Below are 17,138 nucleotides of genomic sequence, written 5' to 3' on the forward strand. Positions count from 1 at the left end.
GAAGGAGGGAGAAAAGGAAGAAGGGGAGGAGGGAGGGAAGGGAGGAGGGAGGGAGGGAGGGGAGGAGGGGAGGGAGAGAGGGAAGGAAAAGAAAAAAGAGAGGGAAGGAAGGAGAGAAGAGAGAAATCAGGTGCAGGTGTGGGGGGCACTAGCATAAGCGGGGGTGCTGAGGTGGTGGATAAGGTGGTCAGGGAAGGCCTCTCTTTGAAGGTGATAGACATGAGGGATGAGCCCTGGGGACTCCTGGGGAGAGCTTTCCAGCAGAGGGAACAGCAGGTGCAAAGGCCCTGGGGTCAGAGTGTGCTGCGGGGGATCAGGGAATGTCACAGAGACTCTGGAGGCTGGAGTGAAGCTGAGAGATGATGATGAGAGCTGAGGCTGATGGGTACCAGAGCCAGGTCACAGGGACCTTGCCAGGGATTGTCACAACTTGGGCCTTGACTCTGAGGAAGATGGGGAGACCACATGAGGTCAGGAGTTCGGGACCAGCCTAGCCAACATGGTGAAACCCTGTCTCTACTAAAAATACAAAAATTAGCCAGGTGTGGTGGGGCGTGCCTGAAATCCCAGCTACTTAGGAGGCTGAGGTGGGACAATCACTTGAACGTGGGAGGCAGAGGTTGCAGTAAGCTGAGATTGCACCACTGCACTCCAGCCTGCCCAACAGAGCGAGACTCCAACTCAATCAATCAATCAATCAATCAATCAATAAAATAATAAAATACACAAGTGTTAGGCTGGATTTGGCCTGAGGGTCACAGTTTGCCAACTCCTGCCCAATCTATAGCTCCAGATGCATATATCCTGTGTCTTGGATATCTCTGTCCAGACCCTTTGGTGAGGCCCAGAGACAGGAAGCAATTAGATCAACGTCATCCAGCAGGGCAGGGCAGAGTAAGACAGGAAGTAGGTCTCCTCACTCTCAGTTGTCAGAGAACCCCTCACTGACAATTCCTGCCACAACTCCCTGCCTCTCTCTGCGTCCATCTCTACTCATCAATTCTGATTATTTATTAAGCACCTACCACATGCTTGACCCGGAGCTGAGCCCTTCTTCTCCCCACTTCGGTGAGCACTCACCCCGTTTCTCCATCATACTGCCCATGATGAGTCAGGGACCCAAATGACCCCAAACTGCAATGTCTCCTGTCCCACAAAGACCCCGAGACTCTCACCTGCTCCCCAACTGAAGTGTGGACTCCCGCAGGGAAGCTGTCCAAATCTGGCTGCAGGGCGCAGGCCTCCAGGACTCTCTCCAGCCAGGCCGGCTCCAGCTCCTGCCCAAAGCACACATTCTCCACCACAGAGGTGTTCTGCACCCAGGCCTCCTGGGGCATGTAGGCCACCGAACCCTAAAACACACTTACTTTGGTCACAGGAGGATGATGGAGACAGAGGTAGGATAGGCTTTGAGGAGAACTGGGAGCCTCAGTGGTGGGTGGGTGGTGGACAGAATGAATGAGTGAGCTTGGCTGGGATGGGAAGGGGTGGGAAGGTAGCGAGGAAGGGGGACTTTCATGATGGTGGGGACATCCTAGCAGACAGGCAGGGGATGGTCTCACCTTGATGCTCATGAACCCTTCCACCTTTGACAGCTCCCCAAGGAGGGCGGACAGCAGGGAGGACTTCCCTGCCCCCACTGGACCGACAACAGCCAGGAGACAGCCCTGGGGCACCGTGAGGTTTATTCTGGCAATGCAAGAGAGGAGACATGACTTTGGTTAGGGTCTAGCCTGCATCTGTGGGGAAGGCTGAGCCCCACATGGAGCCGGGCTTTCCTGCTCTGGGAGTCTCTCAGAGCACCTGTGGGGCTGTTCTTCTTTTCCCAGTCCTTGTCTGGCTATTTGAGCAACCATCCTGTGCACATCTGTACATGTGTACATGCATACACAAAGCATGCACACAGGCATGCACATTTGCACACTCATACAAGCATGCTAGCGTGCACAGAAACACAATGTGGTCACACATCCACACACAAAGCACATGTGCATATGCAAGCAGTCCATGCTCACATGCAGACATGTGTGCACACACGCACACCATGCACACACACGCATGTATGTCCACCCACATGCACACAGAGTTGGCAGTAGCCTGAGGGTTTCACCAGCCTGGCCTCCTGCCTTGGCTCTTGCAATAAATAGGCTCTTTCCACCCCTCCTGCCGCTGCTCTTGGTCCCGCCCCACTCCTGTCCATGTCCCACAGCCCATCCTCCACCCCATGACCAGAGGAATCTGTTAAAACCCGTCAGCAGTGGCTCATGCCTGATATCCCAGCACTTTGGAAGGCCAAGGAGGGCATATCACTTGAGGTTGGGAATTTGAGACAAGCCTGACCAATACGGAGAAGCCCTGTATCTACTAAAAACACAAAAAGTAGCTGGCCATGGTGGTGCATGCCTGTAGTCCCAGCTATTTGGGAGGCTGAGGCAGGAGAATCGCTTGAACCTGGGAGGCGGAGGTTGCAGTGAGCCGATATCGTGCCACTTCACTCCAGCCTGGCGACAGAGTGAGACTCTGTCTCAAAAAACAAACAAACAAAAAACCCAAGTCAGATCATGACACTTCCCAACAAAACCCGCCAGCACTCCCGTTTCACTCAGGGTCAAAGCTGAAGTCCTGACAGTCATGAGCGACATCCCGCCTCCTTCCTCCCTGTGCCTCAGCTGCTCGGCCTTGGCCATGCTGACCTCCTTGCTGTTTCTTAAACACAATAGGTCAGTGGTCCTTAACTGGGGGTGACTGAATTTTCTGTGAGTCATTTGGCAAGATCTAAACATCTTTTTGGATGTCACACCGGTAGGGGGTGCTGCTGGCATCTAGTAGGTAGAGTCTGGGGGTCTGCTAAATATCCCATAATGCACAATACAGCCCTAGCAAAGAAGTTTCGGCCCAGAATATCCATGGTGCTGAGGTTGGGAAGCCCAGGTTCAGGCACACTCCTGCCCCAGGAACTTTACACATGCCATTCCCACTGCCTAAAAGGCTCTTCTCCCAGGCCAGACGTGGTGACTCATGCCTGTAATCCCAGTCTTTTGGGAGCTGAGGCAGGTGGATCACTTGAGGTCAGGAGATGGAGACCAGCATGGCCAACATGGTGAAACTCTGTCTCTACTAAAAATACAAAAGTTAGCCAGGCATGGTGGTGCACACCTGTAATCTCAGCTACTAGGGAGGGTGAGGCACGAGAATCATTTGAACTCAGGAGCTGGAGGCTGCAGTAAGCTGAGATCATGCCATTGCACCCCAGCCTGTGTAACAGAGCAAGACTGTTTCAAAAAAAAAAAAAAAAGAAAGAAAGAAAGCTCTTCTCCCAGACACTTGCACAGCTGTCTTCTTCCTTATGATCTAAGCTTGAAAGCCAGGCCTTCCCTCACTAGGCATGCCATTGTGCTCTGTCCCCCTGCCCTGGCTTCCTGTTTGGGCCTCACCTCTATCAGCACGTCACCCCAAGAGAGCAGAGCCCTTGTCTGTCCTTCACCCGATCCCCAGTACCTAGAACAGAGCATGGCCTGTAGCAAGAGTGAATGACAACCAATACAAATACCGCCCAGGGTGTGTTCTTTCCCTTTTCAGGGAGTTTTAGGGCTGGCTGAGATTTTTCACCACAAAGTCCAAGCCATAGAGTTGGGGGTTGTAGGTGATGATGGCCTCAGACTGATATAGGCGGCACAGAAATGAGCACAGCTGATGAGGCTGAACCTTGGGGCTCCTCTCGGCCAGCCTCCCCTTTGCAATGTCTCAGCCAGCCTGGGAACAAAGGGGTGTCTCTCCATGATGGGAGAGGCTCGGATGGCCTGGTCCCCACCTGCAGGAGGTACAGGTCTATGCTGCACAGGTCCCCACCTGCAGGAGGTACAGGAGCATCCTGGGAACTTCCCTGGCAGAGCCCCAGCACAGCCTAACCCACCCTCCCGTCCCAGGCTGGAAACCTGCAACACCTCTCAGGTGGGAGGTGGCAGGAGCCCCACGCAGCTTCTCCCTAAAAACATGAGGCTGGTTACCATGGACATCGTTCTGTACCTGTGGAGGCAGGGAGAGCTCTCCTGGGACCAGGTGAAGGTAGCACTGTGTATAGTGATGCAATCCTTCCCAGCAGCTGCAGAGCACAAGAGGCCAGTTACAGGAGACCCCTGACCTGGCCAGCCTCTGCATCAAAGAGGCACCCAGGCACTGCCCCCCAGGGCAGAAGCTGCAGCAGAAACTCTCTCCCACTGCACCAACTGCCCTGCTACTCACTGGCTTGTGTGTGACCCCGCAGGGGTCTTGTTCTCTCCGTGTCCCATGACTAATATCCAGGAGGAGGCAAACCATGGCCCAGAGACCAAATCCTGCCTGCTGCCTGTTCTTATCAATAAAATTTCATTGAAACACAGCCAAATCCATTCATTTCTATATTTCATGCTTTGAGCAGTTGTGACAGAGACTGTGTGGCCCACGAGCCTAAAATATGTACAATCTGGCATTTATGAAAAAGTTAACAGAATTCTGATATAAATTGTCATCTAATCCCAGCCTTCCCAGAGAGTGAAGGAGGTGTTATTAATTTCACTGTGGCCAGGAGCAGTGTCTCAAGCCCGTAATCCCAGTGCTTCGGGAAGCAGAGGTGGGTTGCTCACTTGAGGTTAGGAGTTTGAGACCACGCTGGCCAACACGGCAAAATGCTGACTCCACCAAAAAGTGTGAAAATTAGCCAGGCGTGGTGGCAGGTGCCTGTAATCAGCTACTCAAGAGGCTAAGGCAGGAGAATTGCTTGAACTCGGGAGGTTGCAGTGAGCCGAGATTTCGCAACTATACTATACCATGGATAACAGAGAGAGACTCCATCTCAAACAATAACAGTAATAATAAATAATTATAACATATAATTCATATTTATATATGTTATATAATTATAGCATATTATATAATGTATGATATAGTATAATTACAATATAACTATAATAATTATAACCATTATAATTAATAAACTAATTATTTCACTGTGACAAGTGTAATTAGATCAGTGGTTCTTGATCCGTAACACAGAATCACCTCAAAGATTTTCTAAAAATCAAAGCTCTCACAGCTCAGCCAAGATCAATTAAATCCATCCCCACAGTTAGCTGCTGTGATGATTGACATGCCCATTTTGCAGATGGGAACACGGAGGCTGAGAGAGATGATCTACTTGTCAGAATCACCCAGTTAGTCAGTGCTGGGGCTGGGATTTGGACCAGGGCAGTCCAATGTCACAGGCGAGGCATTCACCCACATAGTGGGTGTTTCTCATGTACAGGTTCTTCAGTACAACAAGGGGGAGAGTGTCTTGGCCTGTGGGGTGGCGAAATGATGGGGTGGAGGGGGAAGCCCAGGTAACTTGAGCTTGGTGAGTCTTATGTAATGGCGCTTGCAATGATGCTTGCTTTTTTTTTTTTTTTTTTTTTTTTTTTTTTTTTTTGAGACAGAGTCTCGCTGTCACCCAGGCTGGAGGGCAGCGGTGCGATCTTGGCTCAGTGCCACCTCTGCCTCCTGGGTTCAAGTAACTCTCCTGCCTCAGCCACCTGAGTAGCTGGGATTACAGGTACATGCCACCATGACTGACTAATTTTTGTATTTTAGTAGAGATAGGGTTTTGTCATGTTAGTCAGGCTGGTCTTGGACTCCTGACCTCATGATCCGCCTGCCTCGGCCTCCCGAAGTGCTGGGATTACAGGCATGAGTCACCGTGCCTGACTTGCAATGATGTTATTTTCTAGCTTGACCAAAATGTTGCCATGCTTATCATCTTGGACTTTCTGCATGAGAACAGGGACCTGGTCTGTAGAAGCAGGAGTCCCCAAGCCCCAGGCCACAGACTGGTACCAGTCTGCAGCCTCTCAGGAACTGGGCCATCCAGCAGGAGGTGAGCAGACAGCAGACGAGCAGAGTGTCATCTGTGTTCACAGCCACTTCCCATCACCTTAGCTCCACCTCCTGCCAGATGAGCAGCAGCATCAGATTCTCACAGGAGCACACACCCTACTGTGAACTGTGCAAGTGAGGAATCTGGGCCTCGTGCTCCTTATGAGAATCTAATGCATCGTGATCTGTCACTGTCTCCCATCACCCCCAGATGGGACCATGCAATTGCAGGAAAACAAACTCAGGGCTCCCACTGATTCTACATTGTGGTGAGCTGTATCATTATTTCATTACATATCACAACGTAGTAAGAATAAAGTACACAATAAATATAATGTGTTTGAATCGTCCCAAAACCGTGCGCCCCACCACGGTCCATAGAAACACTGTCTTCCACAAAACTAGTCCCGGGTGCCAAAAGGCTTGGGGCCCCCTTGTTAGCGTGTTCTCTGCTGCACCCACAGGACTGCACAAAGTTGGTGCTCACTGAGCGGTCGCCGAATGGCTAGCACAAAGAGCAGCAGCACGGTGCCTGTTGCCAAGTGACATGCAGATGGCGTGATCTGCACATGCAGCCCCCATCTCCCCCCAGCGCTGATGCTGGCTTGCCATTATGGGCCCAGACAGCCCCCATGCCCCCCATCCCTCCCACACCCCTGCTGCCAGACTCAGCACTCACAGCTTCCAGAGGGACACGAGTCCACTGCACCAGGGTCAACTTCTTCCAGGCAGAGGAAGGAGACCAGACGGTCAAAGGACACCCGGGCCTAGGGAAACCGAAGCCCCTGGTTACCCAGCCAGAAGGCCAAAGAACCTGGGCTTCGGGTGTTCGCGTCTCAAGAGGTGTGGCAACAGCTTCCTGTCTACCAAGTTCTGTGCGTGTGCAAGGCGTGAGGACAAAGCTTTCTAGTTCCTGGGAAACCATGCACCCTGCATGGTGACCTTGACCGTGGCGATCTGCCACCTCTGCACTCCTATCAATCAGTGACACGGGAACAAACCAGCTGCCATTCCACAGAAAAGATCTGAGAAGAGGATGGTGGCTTTTCCAATGAGGTTATCAAGCCATTATACAATTTCAAATGTTGCCCACCTGGGGGCATCCTGTCCCAGTCACAAACCCATCTTGGGGAAGGAAGAAAGACTGGTCGGCAAAGTGAGAGATTAAGCCAGGTGCAGTGGCTTATACCTATAATCCAAGCACTTTGGGAAGCCAAGTGCAGGAGGATCACTTGAGGCCAGGAGTTCCATGACGCAGTGAGTTGAGATCACACCACTGCACTCCAGCCTGGGTGACAATTGGCACTGTGGCTTATGTCTGAAATCCCAGCACTTTGGGATGCCAAGGTGGGGAGATCACCTGAAATCAGCAGTTGAAGACCAGCCTGGTCAACATAGTGAAACCTCATCTGTATGAACAATACAAAAAAAATTAGCTGGGCATGGTTGTATGTGCCTGTAGTCCCACCTACTTGCGAGGCTGAAGCAGGAGAATCCCTGAACCCAGGAGGTGAAGGTTGCAGTGAGCCTAGATTGCACCATTGTATTCCATCCTGGGTGACAGAGTGAGACTCTGTCTCAAAAATAATAATAAAATAAATATAAATATAAATAAAAAAAATAAAAACAGACGGCTCAGGTATACCACCGTTTCTTGTTTTCATGATGCTGAAAGGACCAGAGATAGCAAAGGAAGAGAAACAAAATTGCTTTGTGTAAAAAAGGGAACCGACATGATTGCTCGGATGCGGAATTGCTGGACAGATGGATGAGCCTGCATGTTCTGAGGGTGTCTGTGGAGAGGTCCGCACATTATACGGAACAGTATCAAATGCTGTCCATCTGGGGCGCCCTCTCCCAGTCACAAACCCATCTTTGGGGAAGAAAGAAACCACTCATTAAAATACAGATTAGGCAGGTGCAGCGGCTCATGCCTGTAATCCCAGCACTTTGGGAAGCCAAGTGCCCTCCTGGTTCTCAGCGATGGTACCTGTGACCAAGTGCTGATTGTGTTGGTGACACCTGCTGTCATAGCAGACAGCCCCTGCGGTTCCAGATCCTCATGGAGATGGTTGTCAGATTCCATGGTGGTACAGACAAAGGCTGGCCCCTTGCAGATGTCTGCTGTACTCTCTGCCCACCTCTGTTCTTGCCCCTGTTTGCCTCTTTTCCAGCTCCACACCATCTGTCTCCCTCCCACTCTGTCTTTCCCCTCCTCTGCAAATGGCAGGCCTAGGGTAGCTGAAGCCAGTGCAGCCCACACGCTCCCCCAGGATGGCTCCAGCCCTGACCCCCACCTCACCTGGACAAGGGAGTGGATGGAGAAGGGCAGGAAAGCCTGGGCCTTGTTGAGGATGTTGAGAACCGTGAGAGTCACAAAGGCTTTCTCTGCATCCATGGCATTCTCGGCCACCAGAGTGTGGACAGCAAACACCACCAGTGAAACCTGGGGTGGGAGGGGGAACACATGAGCTGACAGTGACACACACAAGCATGGATTGGGCAGCCCAGGCAAGCTATGGTGCCTGCAGTGTCCACAAAGCCCACCCACCATGTCCACATGAGCCTCCCTCAGTAGATCCCACTCCCAATCCTGCTAATATACGTCCACTCCTCAGCCATAAGCTATGCAAGGCTCTCTCTAAAGACGTGGTGTGTTGCTAAAGGCCATGAGGGTGCAGCCCCTCTAGGCATCACTAGAGGCTAGGGGAGAACCTAATGCCTCTCGGCTCCAGGCGCTGGGGGGACAGCAGAGTTTCTGATCTTGGTAGCATTGCTGTTTTAGGCATGGTGGAACTTGTGACCCAAGAGTCCCTTGGAAGATGACTAAAGCTGCAGGCAGGAGCAGCACGTGAGGGCTCTAGGAGTTGGTGCCATTTGTGGTCCCCCTGCCTTTTTTTTTTCCCCCCAAACAAAATCTTGCTCTGTTGCCCAGGCTGTAGTGAAGTGGCGCAATCTTGGCTCACTGCCATCTCCACCACACAGGTTCAAGCGATTCTCTTGCCTCAGCCTCCTGGGTAGCTGGGATTATAGCTGCTCTCTACCATGCCTGACTAATCTTTGTGTTTTTGGTAGAGACAGGGTTTTGCCATGTTGGACAGGCTGGTCTTGAACTCCTGACCTCAGGTGATCCACCCACCTCAGCCTCCCAAAGTGCTGGGATGACAGACTTCAGCAACTGTGCCCAGCCTATGTATCAAATTTTTTAAAGCTATGCTTTAGGAAGGCTGTTCTGACAGCAATCTGAAATAAATGACAGAATGGCAGGACAAGGATCACGTCAGTGACAGGGTGGCTGTGGACATCTGCTGGCCAGCAGCAGGGAAGCCACTCAGACGCCGGATTCTACCTCGGCAGTCCCCCTGCACCTCCACCCTCCTTCTCATGTCAGTAGAAGCCTGGAACTCTCAGAACAGCAGACCTCATCAGCCGCTGCCACATTCACCAAATGATCAGATTAATTCACTCAGGCAGAAGACAGCAGGAACCCCGAGAGAACAGAATCCTGAATGAGTGGGTTTTGAGGGACAGGGTGGTAGGATCTGGGAGGCTCCACCTACCTCACCCCACCCCCACCCCACACTGTTTCCCAAGTCCTGCTCCGCATAGAGATTAGAGTGACGTCACCAGAAACGTAGACACTTGGAAGGACACCAGTGACACGGAGAAGAGGAGGCCGGAGGTCCGCAAGGCGCCCAGCTCCCGGCCCCGGATGCCCAGGACTCTGTCCAGAAAGGCTCCCTCCCAGCCATGGAACTTGATGGTCCTTGAGTTCCTGAGGATGGAGCTTGTGAGCCGGGCCCGCGAGTCCTTCTGCCTCATTTGCTCTTCCTGGGATTGGAGAGGAGAGAGAGATGAAGACAGGGCCGGTCTAGAATTCTCCCCTGCATCCTGACAGCCACCCTGCAGCAAATCTCACTGATTTTGACAAGTACGTCCCAAAGCTGTCTGCCTCTCCACGTCTCTGACCTTCAGTCCTGGTCCGTCCATCATCATCCTGTGCCTGGATTCCTGCAGGAGCTGACCCGGGACCATCGCCCCAGGGAAGCAGTTGCTCTCTGATGCCCGGAGAACACAGGCAGCCCTGACCCCCGCTGGGTATGGCACCATCAGGAAGGCTAAATGGAGGTGGGTGATATCTGAGCTACATCTTTTTTTTTTTCCTCCGTTTACATTTTGTGAAGTTGGGGGGCCTCACTATGTTGCCCAGGCTGGTATGGAGCTCCTGGGCTCAAGAGAACATCTGCCCTCTGTCTCCTAAAGTGCTGGGATGACAGCCTGAGCTACATCTTTGTTTTTTTCTTTTTTAAAGACAGTGTCTCACTCTTGTAGCCCAGGCTGGAGTGCAGTGGTACAATCTCGGTTCACTGCAACCTCCATTTCCCAGGTTTAAACGATTCTCCTGCCTCAGCCTCCTGAGTAGCTGGGATTACAGGTGCCCACCACCACGCCCAGCTAATTTATTTTTTGAATTTTTAGTAGAGATGGGGTTTCACTGTGTTAGGCTTGTCTCGATCTCCTGACCTTGTGATCCGCCCACCTCAGCCTCCCAAAGTGCTGAAATCATAGGCGTGAGCCACTGTCCCAGGCCCCTGAGCTACACGTTAAATGACCAGGAGGTGGGTGCTGGGCAGGCAGAGGATGGGGGGATGGAGCGAGGAAGAGCGAGGGGAGGCTTTGAGACAGGGGGCAGCAAAATCCCAGGCACAGGGAGCAGCAAGCCTTGGAGGACTCTCAGTGTGGCCACAGGAATGTGTGGGCAGGGTCACTTGGCACTTTAGGGTCAGGCAGGAGTTTGGGGTCTCCCATGCTTCACTGGGTTTGGGGGGGCATCACCAGAGGGCAGCTGCCTGGAAGTTTTTTTTTTTGAAATGAAGTATTGCTCTGTCACCCAGGCTGGAGTACAGTGGCATGATCTTGGCTCACTGTAACCTCCTCCTCCCGGGTTCAAGGGATTGTCATTCCTGACCCTCCTCCATGTTTTTTAGTAGAGACAGGGTTTTGCCATGTTGGCCAGGCCAGTTTCAAACTCCTCACCTCAGGTGACCTGCTCAGCTTGGCCTCTCAAAGTGCTGGGATTATAGGCCTGAGCCACTGTGCCCACCTAGAAGATTTTCGAGGAGGCCATGCAGGAGGCTGGAGAAATAGCCCACGTGACAGACACTGGGACAGCTGGGCCTAGAGAGGAAATAAGTTCCTTCCCTCCATCCCCCTTCCCTCCCTCGTTCAGTTCCACCTTTCTTTTCTTTCTTCCTCTCTCCTGGCCTTCCTTCCTTCTCTCCCTCCTCCCTTTCTTCCTTCCCTCCCTCATTCCTTCTCTTCCTCTTTCAACTCTTTCCTTCCCTCCATCTATCCTCCCCTTTCCTATCTTTCCTTCCCTCCCTCCTTTTCACTCCTCCTCTCCTTTTCTCCCTTCCCTCCCTTTTCCCCTCCCTCCTTTCTTCCATAGTTCTCAAACACTTATCCAGCACCTTCTGCATGCTGAGCACTAACTAGATACTGAGTCTGCCACAGTGAGTGGCCCGTGCTGCTGTGGAGCTTCCAGTCTAGGGAGAGCAAGGCCATCGGCCCCTGACAGGCACTTCCCTAAGGGCCCTTTAGGAAGGGGAAGTGCTGGGGAAAAGCAAAAACAAACCCAGGGCAGGCCAAGGAAGGGAGCTGCTGGGAGGAGAGGGATGGGCGGGCCGTGTCCTTGCTGGACGGTGGTGAGGGAGGCAGCCCTGACTGCAGGGGGTGCTGGAGGGGACAAGGGCCTTCTGGAGAGAGGGTGGTCCAGGCAGAGGGAACAGCTAAAGCAGATGCCTGGAGAGATGTGTGAACATCAGGCAGATGTGAGGATGGGGAAGGGGGGTAGGTGGGGAAGGGAGGGAGATGGGTGGAAGGTGAGGCTGGAGGCAATGAGGCTGCTCAGGGCGGGCCTGGTGGGCCACTGTGGGGCCTTTGGCTCAGACTGAGGAAAACCAGGCAGCTGTGGGTCTCAGCAGAGGAAGGTGCAATGGATTTGGCTTGCACAGGTCTCCTGTGGCTGGTAGTGGAGAGAGGCTGGGGCAGAAGTAGAGAGTGAGCCAGGGCCTTGCTGTAGGGATCCAGGTTAGAGAAAGGGTGGGGGTGGGGGTGGGGGCTTGGAGAGCCTACACCAGGAAGGGTGACATTCTGGATGCATTTTGAAGGTGACACCAAGCAAATCTGCTGACCGATGGGGTACGAGAGAAAAAGGCATTGAACTGACCCAGGGCCTGGGGCCTGAACACTGGAGAGAGGAGCCGCCATCCATCGTGATGGGAGAGGAGCGGGGGCAGGTCTGCACAATGGGCAACTCACAGAGACTAGAACAAAGCAGACCTGTGGGCTCCCACTCAGCTCTCCCCTCCCCATCACCCACACAGGAGCTGTGGCTTCCTCCCTTCTTCCTGCCTGGTCTGTCCCTTTCCCAAAAGCCAAACCTGATGGTGGTTCCTCTTCTTGGTGATAAAGAAATTCAGAGGGAGGAGGCTCAGGAAGACAGCGATGGCCATGAGGGCAGACGGGCCCAGGAGCTGGGGACAGAGGGGACAGGATGTCAGCAGATCCCGAGGAGTCCAGCTGCCAGAGGCGTGTGAACCACAGCAGCTCCATCTTCAATAGGAGCTGGGTAAAAGGAGGTGAGACCTACTGGGCTGCATTCCCAGGCGGTGAAGGCATCCTGAGTCACAGGATGAGACAGGAGAGCAGCACCGGATACAGGTCACAGACCTTGACAGTAAAACAGGCTGCAGTAAAGAAGCCAGTCCAACCCACCAAAACCAAGATGGCGACCAGAGTGACCTCTGGTCATCCTCACTGCTACACTCCTACCAGCGCCATGACAGTTTACAAATGTCATGGCAACATCTGGAAGTTGCCCTATATGGTCTAAAAGGGAGAGGTGTGAATAATCCACCCCTTGTTCAGCACATCATCAAGAAATAACCATAAAACGCCAGCGCCCTCTGGGCCATTCTAAGGAGTAGTCATTCTTTTATATCGTTGCTTTCCTGAAAAACTTCCTTTCAGCCAGGCACCGTAGCTCATGCCTATAATCCCAGCACTTTGGGAGGCTGAGGCGTGTGGATCACCTGAGATCAGGAGTTCCAAACCAGCCTGGCCAACATGGTGAAATCCCGTCTCTACTGAAAATATAAAAATGAGCTGGGCGTGCTGGCAGTCACCTGTGATCCCAGCTACTCAGGAGGCTGAGGGAGGAGAATCGCTTGAATCTGGGAGACCGAGGTTGCAGCGAGCCACCATTGTGCCACTGCACTCCAGCCTGGGCACCAGAGTGAGATTCCATGTCAAAAACAAAAACAAAAACCATACAAAAAACTCACTTGGCTTTACATACTCATCCTGAATTCGTTCTTGCACGAGATCCAAGAGCCCACCCTTATGATCTGGATCGGGTCCTCTTTCCTGTAACACAGCTGCAGATCCTGAAGGGGGTCAGACTTGGGTCCTAAGATGGGGAGTCAGGGAATGTGATAAGGGCAGCCACCAGGTCCCAGGGATCTGGGCTCATGGGGGTCTTCTGGGTCAGGAGGCGCCTGCTGAAGACGGGGTCCTTCAGTGTCAGGGAGGGGAATGCCCACTTACATGATGGGGAGAGGGTCATATTCGAGACAGAACATGCACACACACGAGTAGCACTGGGGGCTGTTCCTGGCCACAACAGTGAATTTGAGACCTCTGGAATCAGGACTGGCTTCAAACCCTGACTCTGACGCTTGTCAGTGTGGCCTTGGGACAAGTCGCCTCCCTAACGTGCAATTCCCTTGTCTGCAAAGTGGGAACAGATTTGTCCTCATTTTGCATGTTTGCTTCTTACATTTAATTATTTTCCTAATCTTCATTTTACCCTCATGAGGGTCGTCAGACTTAGCAAATCATCATCCAGATGCCCAGTTACCTTTGAAGACAAAGAGTAAGGTTTTCATCTAAGTCTCGTGCATTATTTGGGACATAAACTTAACTCTCACTGAGTCTGAAACTCATGCTTCACTGCATGTCCTGTGTTTTCTCTGGCAACCCTGCTCCCTACCAACGTGGTGCTTTTGGGATAGTTATCTTCCCCTCTCAGCTTCGGTTTCTATATCTGGAAAATGTGGAAGTGGGAGGTAGAATAAATGATTTTTAAGTTGCTGTGACTTTCTGAGAGTCCTTCACAGGTTACTTGAACCCATTCTCTTGACAAGTACCACCCCAACTCCAGTCTGTGCCTCAGTTTCCCATCTCAGTCCTTAGGAACACATTTTTTCTTTTCTTCTTCTTTTTTTTTTTTAATGAGATGGAGTCTTGCTCTGTCACCCAGGCTAGAGTGCAGTGACATGATCTTGGTTCACTGCAACTTCTGCTTCCCAAGTGAATCTCCTGTCTCAGCCTCCTGAGGAGCTGGGATCACAGGTGCATGCCACCATGCCTTGCTCATTTTTTATTTTCAGTATTTGCCATATTGGCCTCTCTGGTCTTGAACTCCTGACCTAAGTGATTGACCAGCCTCGGTCTCCCAAAGTGTTGGGATTACAGGCATGAGCCACCACGCTCAGACTGGTCTTATCTGATTTTTAGCAGTGGTGGTGTCAACCTGATCAATTGCCCTGAAATATCCCGTGTTCCTCCTCTCTCCCTCTCTTTCTTCCTAATGATGACACGTATGTACTGCACATCAAGCACCGTCTGAGTGCCTTATGTTGTACTTGCTAAGAACCTATTGTTTGCAAGGCCCTGGAATACATGGTGAAGCCATTAGAAAAGGTCCCAGCCCCTAGTCCTGGCATAAATAATCATACGCACGTGCATTCCAATTTTGGGGGGAGTATGTAAGAATTATGTTCAAAATGCCACTAACATTTTTTACAAGGGCGGGCACGGTGGCTCATGCCCATAATCCCAGCACTTTGGGAGGCTCTGGTGGGCAGATCAGCTGAGGTCAGGAGTTCGAGACCAGCCTGGCCAACATGGTGAAACCCAGTCTCTACTAAAAATACAAAAGTTAGCCGGATATGGTGGTGCATGCCTGTAATCCCAGCTACTTGTGAGGCTGAGGCTGGAGAACCGCTTGAACCCGGGAGGAGGTGGTTGCAGTGAACCAAGATTGTGCCACTGTACGCCAATCTGGTGACACAGTGAGACTCTGTCTCAAAAAACAAAACATTTTATACAATTTTAAAATGAGAATCTTGCTCTGTCTCAGAGCTGGAATTCAGTGGCATGATCACAGCTCACTGTAACCTTCAACTCCTGGGCTCAAGCGATCCTCCTGCCTCAGCCTCCCAAGCAGTTAGGACTATATGTGTGTACCACCACCATGCCCAGTTAAATATATAAATATAAATATATATATAAATCAAAAGGATACTGTGTCATGACATATGAAAATGATATGGAGTTCAAATGTCAGCATCCATAAACAGAGTTTGTTTTTGTTTTTTTTTTTAGATGAAGTCTCACTCTGTTGCCCAGGCTGAAGTGCAATGGCATGGTCTTGGCTCAGTGTAACCTCAGTCTCCCAGGTTTAATAATTCTCCTGCCTCAGCCTCCCGAGAAGCTAAAATTACAGTGGCCCACCACCACACCCAGCTACTTTTTGTATTTTTAGTAGAGACAGTGTTTCACCATGTTGGCCAGGCTGGTCTCAAACTCCTGGCCTCGTGATCCACCCACTTTGGCCTCCCAAAGTGCTGGGATTATGAGTAGGAGCCGTTTCACCTAGCCTATAAATAGAGTTTTCCTGGAGGAAAACCATGCCTGTTTGCTTAGTATTACCTGTGGCCACTTCTGCACTCCAAGGGCAGTGGTGAGTATTTGTAGGAGAGACCGTAGGGCCCCCAGTGTAAAAGTATCTACTGTCTTGTTCTTTGAAGAAAAGTAGCTAATGATAATACTAGCAAATACCTACAGAGTGCCGCTGTGTGCCCGCCGCCGTGTTAAGTGGTTTCTGCATATGGGCTCGTGTCATGTCTCAGCACCTCTGGGGCAGGGACGCTACTGTTAGTTATGATCCTGGTGTTACAGACAAGCACAGGCACCGAGAGAGTAGGTTCCTTGCTCACGAATTCACAGCTGGTAAGTTGTGAGAGGCAGGATTTGAGCCTGGGCAGTTCCTGATACAGAGTCTAAGTTTCTTTTCCTTTTCTGGAGACAGGGTCTCTTTCTGTCACCCAGGCTGGAGTGTGATGGTGCGATCTCGGCTCACTGCAACCTCCATCTACAAGGCTCAAGGGATTCTCCTGCCTCAGCCTCCGGAGTAGCTGTGATTACAGGTGCCCACCACCACGCCCAGCTAATTTTTGTATTTTTAGTAGACAGGGTTTCGCCATGTTTACCAGGTTGGTCTTGAACACCTGGCCTAAAGTGATCCACCCACCTTGGCCTCCCAAAGTGCTGGGATTTCAGGCATGAGCCACTGCACCCAAGCCAGAGTCTGATTTTAATTAAAAAAAAAAAAAAAGAAAATCCCGTATCACAAAGTTGAAGGAAGTCAGAAAACAGATGTTTTGTTTGTTTTTGTTCTGGGTGTTTCCTGATGGCTACTTTGTGCTTTTTGAATCCTAAGTAGCAATTCGTTTCCTGTGAATGTTTTCCTCTTGTGCTTTGTGGAGAGACACTGTGGCGGTGCCCCAGGGCTACTGGTACCTTCAAAACATGGTTAACTGCCTACTGGTTACCCTAACAGCACAGGAGAAAGTGTCAATGTCATCATCATCATTCTACAGAGGAAACTGAGGCCCAGAGAGGATGAGCTTCCTGCCCAAGGTCAAGTGAAGGTCATTTTCTTGAAGACTTTTCGCGTTAGATCAGCCAACAGGAGGCGAAAGGAGACAGGATTGGAGGAGGAGGAGGAGATGGGGGTAGAAGGGAAGGAGAAAAAAGAGGGGAAGAGGGAGAAAGGGCAGAGAAGGAAGGGGAGGAGAGGGAAGAGAGGGATGAGAGGGAGGAGAGGGAAGAGGGTGGAGGAGAAGAGGGGAGAGGAAAGAAGGGGGAGGGAGGACGACAGGGAGCAGAAAAAGAAGAAGAGGGAGGAGCGGGAGAGAGGAAGAGGAGGTGGGAAGGAGGAAGAGGAGGGGGTGCAGGAAGAGGAGGGGTGCTGCATGGTCAGAAGGTGGGGGGAATGCGGGAGGAGAGGAGTGCAGGGAGCGGGGCAGGAGGGGGATGCCGGGGCAGGGGAAGAGGGGAGGAAGGCTTGTAAGCTTCCACACCAGGAATGGAATCCTGGGTGATGAAGACAGGACAAGAGCGAG

The 17,138-nt window shown here is 51.7% G+C and overlaps 1 protein-coding gene and 1 long non-coding RNA gene across 7 annotated transcripts in view; one reads left to right on the forward strand and one right to left on the reverse strand.

The window, feature by feature from the left end:
• ABCC6 (ATP binding cassette subfamily C member 6) overlaps positions 1-17,138 on the reverse strand; it is a 78,094-nt gene that overhangs the window by 36,187 nt on the left and 24,769 nt on the right. For all 6 annotated transcript variants that reach the window (XM_009009159.5, XM_054242600.2, XM_002755895.6 and 3 more), the window contains exons 11-17: positions 12,330-12,422; positions 9,514-9,717; positions 8,189-8,332; positions 6,566-6,653; positions 4,027-4,102; positions 1,563-1,689; positions 1,176-1,352 (exon numbers count right to left, since the gene is read on the reverse strand). In XM_009009159.5, coding sequence (XP_009007407.4) covers positions 1,176-1,352; positions 1,563-1,689; positions 4,027-4,102; positions 6,566-6,653; positions 8,189-8,332; positions 9,514-9,717; positions 12,330-12,422 — 909 coding nt within the window. The remainder of the gene's footprint in view (positions 1-1,175; positions 1,353-1,562; positions 1,690-4,026; positions 4,103-6,565; positions 6,654-8,188; positions 8,333-9,513; positions 9,718-12,329; positions 12,423-17,138) is intronic.
• On the forward strand, positions 9,542-14,040 carry LOC144578586 (uncharacterized). Its single transcript, XR_013524621.1, has 2 exons — positions 9,542-10,014; positions 12,057-14,040. It is a non-coding gene; the product is annotated as an uncharacterized LOC144578586 (long non-coding RNA).

Source organism: Callithrix jacchus, chromosome 12 (genome assembly GCF_049354715.1).
Source record: "Callithrix jacchus isolate 240 chromosome 12, calJac240_pri, whole genome shotgun sequence".
Taxonomy (NCBI): domain Eukaryota; kingdom Metazoa; phylum Chordata; class Mammalia; order Primates; family Cebidae; genus Callithrix; species Callithrix jacchus.